The 7401-nt window shown below is 40.1% G+C and overlaps 1 protein-coding gene across 1 annotated transcript; it reads right to left on the minus strand.

The window, feature by feature from the left end:
* Positions 1-1318: 1318 nt before the first annotated feature.
* On the minus strand, positions 1319-7166 carry LOC106615745 (uncharacterized transmembrane protein DDB_G0289901). The gene is made up of 2 exons (XM_014232077.3): positions 6792-7166; positions 1319-3072 (listed from the first exon to the last, which is right to left on the minus strand). The coding sequence occupies exons 1-2, from the start codon at positions 6862-6864 to the stop codon at positions 1436-1438; spliced, it is 1710 nt and encodes a 569-aa protein (XP_014087552.2). The 5' UTR covers positions 6865-7166; the 3' UTR covers positions 1319-1435.
* Between the last annotated feature and the right edge of the window lie 235 nt (positions 7167-7401).

A 7401-nucleotide genomic window follows, 5' to 3' on the forward strand; every position in this document is an offset into this window, starting at 1 on the left:
AAAAAAATACCCTACTAATTAGCTGAAATACGATTTAAAACTGGTTTCTTTTACTGCTGCGACTACGCAATAATAGGTAATAGGTTTATTATAAAATCAAAATATTAGGACCAGTTATCAGAAATCCATTATTTTTCCATTTTTTTCCAATAAATGTCTTTAGCTCGCTTTGCATAAGTGTAATTGGTTTACCAAGAAACTCTCAGGCTAAAGACAAAATAATGGAAATTGTCGAGCTCGACTGTAAGCACTGTTTTGATTGTCCAGAGGCTAAACATGCCACAAAAAGTCGTTTGGTACATTTAAATAAGGCTAAACATAAAACGGGTGTGTGCCACGAGAGTTAACGCAAAACAACCCCCTGGATCTATTTTCGAAATAAAAAATTCGATAAATTTCTAAAGAGGATGGTTACTGTTGATGAAAAGTGGGTCCCTTCAAATAATGTCAACTGAAAATGGTCGAAGCCGAATTGCGATACCCGTGGCCAAGCCGGGATTGACTGTCAGGAAAAGTTTACTTTATGTTTGGTGGGATTGGAAGGGAGCTATCAACTATGACCTGTACTGTAAAGAAATGGCCAATAGAAGAGGAATTGTTTTCATCAGGAACTTCGGTAGTGACTCACCAGACGCTCCAGTAGGTTGGTTGGGATGTTGTTGTTAAGCATCCACCTTATAGTATGACATCCACCTTATAGCTGGCGTAAAGTGATACTACCTGTTCCTGTTTATGACGAAAGATTTTGCTAGGGAAGCATTTTTGTTTTTGCCAATAGGGACGAGGGATTCTATGAGCTTGATATTATGAAACTATCTTATCGGCCAACAAGTTGTCAAACAAAACATTACATACTTCACCTAAGTCGGAATATTCGAACTACGCTAAATAAAGCCTTCAATTCAAAGAAACCCACACTGAACGGCTAGCCGCGGCTCAACTAATGTTCGACGTTATTTGAAATAGAAATCTGGGCATCGAGGGAAATGTATACCATTCGCATTATAGTTGGATCTTCATAACCGGAACGAAACCAAATTTTTATCCACCCCGGTCAAGTCGGCTACATTACGAAAAAATGTTAAAATTTAGCTGGAGTTACGAAAATATAACCGATTTAAATAAATCACTGGCAAAGTTACTTGTAACAATCTGTGCATCGAATCAGGGTGCTCCTTTTAATGTCATTGAAAGCCAAGACTACATAGGGTGTACTTAGTGCTTCAAGTGTATTCGATTATTTTAAGTGTTTTCAGGACTGTGACATTTAAAAGAGAACATCATAGAAAAACCCAAAACCACAACAAAAACACATTAATAAAACAAAAAAATATTATAAATTAATTTATTCGTAATCTAATAAAATTTCAGCAAAAATAAAATAGTATCCTGGATATTTATCATGCTTTTCTATTTCCTTTTCTCCCTTTCTCTTTCATCGACCCCAACCCCAACCACCAAAAGCATTGCTATTGGCTTGGGCTCCACCGAAGTTACCAAAGCCGTTGCCATTACCAAAGCCGTTACCACCGAAACCCCCGTAGTAGGGATTGTGACCACCAGCATTGGCATTTGAGTTGGTAGACGCACCACTGTTGCCGCCGCCAGCAGACGAAGATGATGAAGCCGATGCGGACGCATCGGCATTACCACCACCTTGACTAGTAGCCGTTGCACTACTCGATGCTGAATTACTTACAAATCCATTAGGTCCACGCTCAGACTTAACATTCGAGTTTGTAGATGCGCCAGCATTTTGGCCTCTCGTGCCTTGGAAGATAGACTGACCGCTCGAATCGGCTGTGACACTTTCAGAGTTACCATTGCGCATAACATCCGTTTTAGTATTGGTTGTACTGCTGGATGTGCCATATGGATTGTTGTTTGTCGATTGCGATGTACCATGTGAACTTATGTCTTCGCCATCTTTGTCACGCGTGTGTGTGGTACCAGCATTCGCTGAGGACGCCTGCTGTTGGTTATTATCAAAATTGAGCGACTGACTCTGTGCACCATTCGTGCTCGAACTGCCATCCTTGGTTTGTGTATTCATATTATTAGAATTAGCCGAACTAACTTGACCGCTTGAACCATCATTAGCCAAATTCGATCCAATACTGGAGGCACCGTTATCCTGGAATAAACCGCCATCAGTTACGCGATTGTTTGAGTGCGTGTTGGAGCCGGCTTGCTGACCGAAGCGGTCACCTTTATTTTCAGCCATACCCTGTGACTGTGCGTTGCTTTCACTGGGGAAAAAGAAGCCTCCTTCACGTGAGTGAGATCGTCTGGCATAGCGTTTAGTACGCACCACAATGGGTCGCACATAGCGGGTACCACGTCTGCGACGGAAGAAACCTCTTCCAAAGCTATTGGCATTTGTGAAAGCATCACCAGCAAAGCCTCTAGTATTAGCTGAAGTCTGTCCATTGCGGACACGGCCGAAGGCATTCGAGCGTGAACTTGTGTCGGTAATTTGCAAACCGCCGAATTGACGAGATTGTGTGTTCGAGTTGCTGTTAGCGCGAGTACGCGCCCCACGTCCTTGTGCGTTCACTTGAGCCTGGGTCAAGGCTTGTTGATTATTTTGACGAGCATAGGGGTCTAAATTAAAGCTGAGCAATCCCAAATTTAGATCGGTGCCACCGTTGGGATCGCGCGACAAACCCAAACCTTTGCCCAAATTATCACGTGAGAGTGAACCACCAAATTCAAGATTGCCCACATTAAATTCTTGTGCAATGCCCCGAGATACGGCGCCATTTGTGCGTGACTGTGTGCGTGTAAGTGTGCTACCAACGTCCAGTGGACCCAAGTTCAGTTCACGCGTAATAGCATTACTCCTGGCGACACTTGTTGTTCCGCCATTACGTAGACCACCATTTTGTTTTGTTACAGCGCGCGAATTGGAAACACCCTCGGTTAGGCCGATCGGTCCGAAGTCGATTTCGCGTTCAAAGGCATTGCTATTGGCGCGCGACACCGAGCCTTGGCGAGTAAAGCGACGTGGTTGCTGATAGTACTGTGGCTGATAGTACTGTTGCTGGGGATAGAAGAACTGTGCACTTGCGACTGGAAAAAGTGTGTTTAACAAAGGTGTAAATTAGTGCTGTGCTCTTTTGTGCGCAGTGAGGAATAAATAAATAATTATTTACAATTGAGTGGTGGTAAATTAATTGTTGTTAACGTAGTACTGTGTGAAGATGCATGTTGTTTTGAAATTTTATTATAATAGTTTATTATAAGGAAACGTCGGATGTAAATGATCAAGGTGACGAGCTTAGTCGATTTAACCATGTCAATCTGTCTGTCTGTCTATATATACTCGAATTAGTCCCTCAGTTTTTAAAATATCGTTGCTGATTATATTTATCACTATAAAAACTTTTTAATTTGGCATTATATCTTCGTGAACGGTTTACTGTCTCAGGCACCTCGAAATTCGAGCATCCAGACTAGAATATCGCCTTATCTTAAGTCAACTAAAAACTTCGTTCGGTTTTTGTCTAAGACATGGCGTTATTGTCCATATCACTAGTGTTACGTGTCGCATCATGTCATACTACACGGCGCTGCAAACAGGTTTATTCACGTTTGTGTTTGAACGTTTTTCGATTGATTGACTCAGTTCGTTGTGAGCGCTCGTCAAAGATAGACACCAGAAAAGAGAAAATTCGCTATATTTTACAATTTTTCTTCGATCAAGGCGAAAAAGCAGCCAAAGCGGCTGAAAAAATTTATTTAGTTTATGGGCCCGATACTGTAAACAAACGTGTAGCACAAAAGTGGTTCGCTAGGTTCCGTTCCGGTAATTTCGATGTCAAAGATGCACCACGCGTCGGAAGGCCTGTCGTCGAAAATTGCGATAAAATCATGGAAATAGAGACACAGACCCTCACGTGAGCACTTAACGCAAAAAAACATGATGAACCGAATTTCCATCTGCGAGTCGCTGCTGAATCGCAACAAAATCGACCCGTTTCTGAAGCAGTTTGTGACTGGCGATGAAAAATGGGTCACTTGCGACAACATCGAGCGCAAACGGTCGTGGTCAAAGCTCGGGGAAGCGGCCCAAACGGTGGCCAAGACCGGATTGACGGCCAGGAAGGTTTTGCTGTGTGTTTGGTGGGATTGGCAAGGAATCATCTACTACGAGCTGCTCCCCTATGGCCAAACGCTTAATTCGGCCCTCTACTGCCAACAACTGGACCTCTTGAAGGCAGCACTCATCCAGAAGAAGCCATCTTTGATCAACAGAGGCCGAATTGTGTTCCGCCAGAACAACGCCAGGCCACACACGTCTTTGGTGGCGCGCCAGAAGCTCCGGGAGCTCGGATGGGGGTCCTAATGCACCCACCTTATAGTCTGGACCTGGCACCAAGTGATTACCATCTTTTCCTGTCCATGGCGAACGCACTTAATGGTGAGAAGTTCGCCTCAAGAGAGGCCTGTGAAAATTGGCTCTCTGAGCTTTTTGTCAATAGGCACGTAGCCTTCTACGAGTGGGGTATAATGAAGTTGGCATCTCGTTGGCAGCAAGTTTACGAATAAAACGGCGCATATTAAACTTAAATCGGAGAAATTTACCCAAAGTTACAAAGTCAATAAAAAAACCGAACGAACTTTTTACTTGGCCTAATATAAAGAGATAACATTTTTTCAATTTTGTTTTTTTTTCTTTTTATTTGCCTTTTGCATTATTAATTTATTACTAGTTAGGTGTTTGTATTCACCCATACTGATACTGTTATATATAGGAATAAACACGCGCAACAAACCTGTCAAATTAAGCTTAGCTACTTGATTTCCAAATTATGCAAATTAGCAAAGAAATTTTGGCTAAATTTTGCCATTAATTACTTACACATGTACGCTTGACTGCCTTTTTTTTATTTGTTTTATATATCTGGACGTCAGCGATTAATGAATATATTAGCCAAGCGACAAATTAATTTGCAAGTTAAACTGTATATTCGTATTGATTCTATGGTAGGCTTAGGTACGTCCATCAAACATGAATTTACTTAAATAAATAGAAAGTTCGGTTTTGATCAATTCCTTAAAGAAAGTCCCTAAATATTATGATCTTGTATCAATATATACAATCACTTTCGCTAAACTTTTTTTACCAAAAATAATTATAACCTTAAGGGTGCTTTGATGTCGATGATATGAATTTCGATAGGTTTTCTCTTGAGATTTCTATAATTGATTGTAATGGACTTAGAGTTTACTAAGCTAAGTTAAGTTTCTACTACGTTAGCACCCTACTTTACTGCTGGAGAGTAACATATGTCATTTCTTATGATTTTCGCGTAGAAGAGAAGTAAGAAGATGGACATAATTCTCACGATCTTATGTTGAAGGTGTTACTTTTATTACAACAACCCAACCAAGCAACTTGAGAGGTACAATCATAGACCAGTTATCTATGATTGTACCTCTCAAGTTGCTTGGTTGGGTGTTTGAAAAGGTTTGCCGAACTATACTCGCACACGGCTGCCCTTTAGCTTATTGTGCTCTCCGGAGAGTCTACACACATCACTGGAGTTTCCTTCAACTTAGCAATCCAAAGTCTTTTAAGTTGGAAAGTTGAGTTATTTTAGATATATTCCGTTACTATTGTCTAAAAGCTCGGTATTCGAAATGCTCTCATACTTGTTCATACCCTACAGTCAGCCGATCTCATCTTTGTGTTTCATGTGGTGATGTCAGCGGCAATTTCTATTGCTTAAAAAGAATCGTTTTTTGGCCTGTCTATCATCTAACTACGCTTAAAAGTTATTTTATGATACGTCTTATGTTCTATTTAATATAACGGACAGTTGAAGGAGAGCCCAACATGACTGATATATATATACATGACTGTGGAATTGTAGACATTACAGATATTATATAGGCGTCGCCACAGAGGAAGTCTGCGAGAAATTGCCCGATAGATATAATTTCCCCAAATCACACATGTATGACAAGGAATTTAGGATGACGAGCGAGATATTTTATATTTAGGATAGGATAGGATTCAGATTTTCATTTAATTTAGGAACCCGGACCGTAGAAGTAAATAAACTCAATTCGACAATCAACTTTACCGGAACCCTGAGAACTCTAAGAAGCATAAAACTCTGCAAATATAATTTAATAGGACACTGCTTTTCAAGATTTGAAAATTCTGATTCCAAAATAAATATATTTTTTAGAATAAATTAATTCGACACAAACCCCAATTACTTCAATCGATAGGCAATAAAAGAGCTTCACCTCAAGTGTTTCGCTACAAATCGCCGGTATTAAACCGATATTAAAGGTCACTTTTTGTAAAAGCTTGATTTTTATAAAAATCACACTTAAACTAACTGTTATGCATGCCAACGAACATATTTTTTTTAGATTCCACTATTCTAAGTCTTTTTTGCACCATAAGCCGATCTGTATTTACATACCTACGTAAAATATAATATTTGAAGCAAAAATATTTGTGTGGATTTATGAAAGTGAAGCGATTTTCACGAAATATACGAAAATACGCAATAATAACTCAACGGTAAAACTATGCCAACCAAAACGTAAATTCCAAGCGTCAAATGAAATTTGGTGACCAAGAGCGTTGCCACAATTTAAGCCACCGGCTAACCCAATGTCCTAAGCGCGGCAACAGTAAATTGTTTAACACTTTTGCCCAGCACCCAACAACCCAACAACATTTTTACAAATGTGTGCAGCAATAACACAACAACAATTTAACGTCCACTAACATATAAAACAGCTGTGATTTGCACAAAAATATTTACCCTTCGTTTGACAAACAACCAGCAACAGCACAACTAATCCACAGCCCAGAGTGAATTGCCGAACGGCGGACATCCTGGCGACACTGTGAGTGCGATGTTCTACACAAGTAATGTATGTAATCCGATTGCTGTTTCGAGCCGCGCGTTGCACACACTCAGTGAATATTTGAATTTGTGACAATTTACGGTATATTTGGTCAGGTACAAAATTCGTTGCGGTCCACTTTTTTTTTACTTGTTCCTTTGCTTGTTTGTAACAAATTTTTTAGTTTTGAATTTGAAAACTTTGAGTTGTTGCGTTGCTATTTTTGATTTTATAGCTCGCAGTCGGAGTTGCGCTTACCACGGCTGATGCTCGGATTCTGAGTGTCGAGCCGCAGTTGCGTGCAAGTATAATTTGAAGCGCGCACAGCAAAGCCGCAAAAGCAGTAAAAAAATCTCACAGCCGCCACACACAAAAAAACCGGTCAAATGGCTTAGAGGGGAACTGAATTGATTTTGAGTTGAAAAAAATTATGAGTTGCGATGTTCGCTAGAAAGTAGATAAATATATTTAAAATTATACAAAAGTAGATATATAGATATACATATGTACACATGTTGTATTAGA

The sequence above is a fragment of the Bactrocera oleae genome, chromosome 5 (assembly GCF_042242935.1).
Source record: "Bactrocera oleae isolate idBacOlea1 chromosome 5, idBacOlea1, whole genome shotgun sequence".
Taxonomy (NCBI): Eukaryota; Metazoa; Arthropoda; class Insecta; order Diptera; family Tephritidae; genus Bactrocera; species Bactrocera oleae.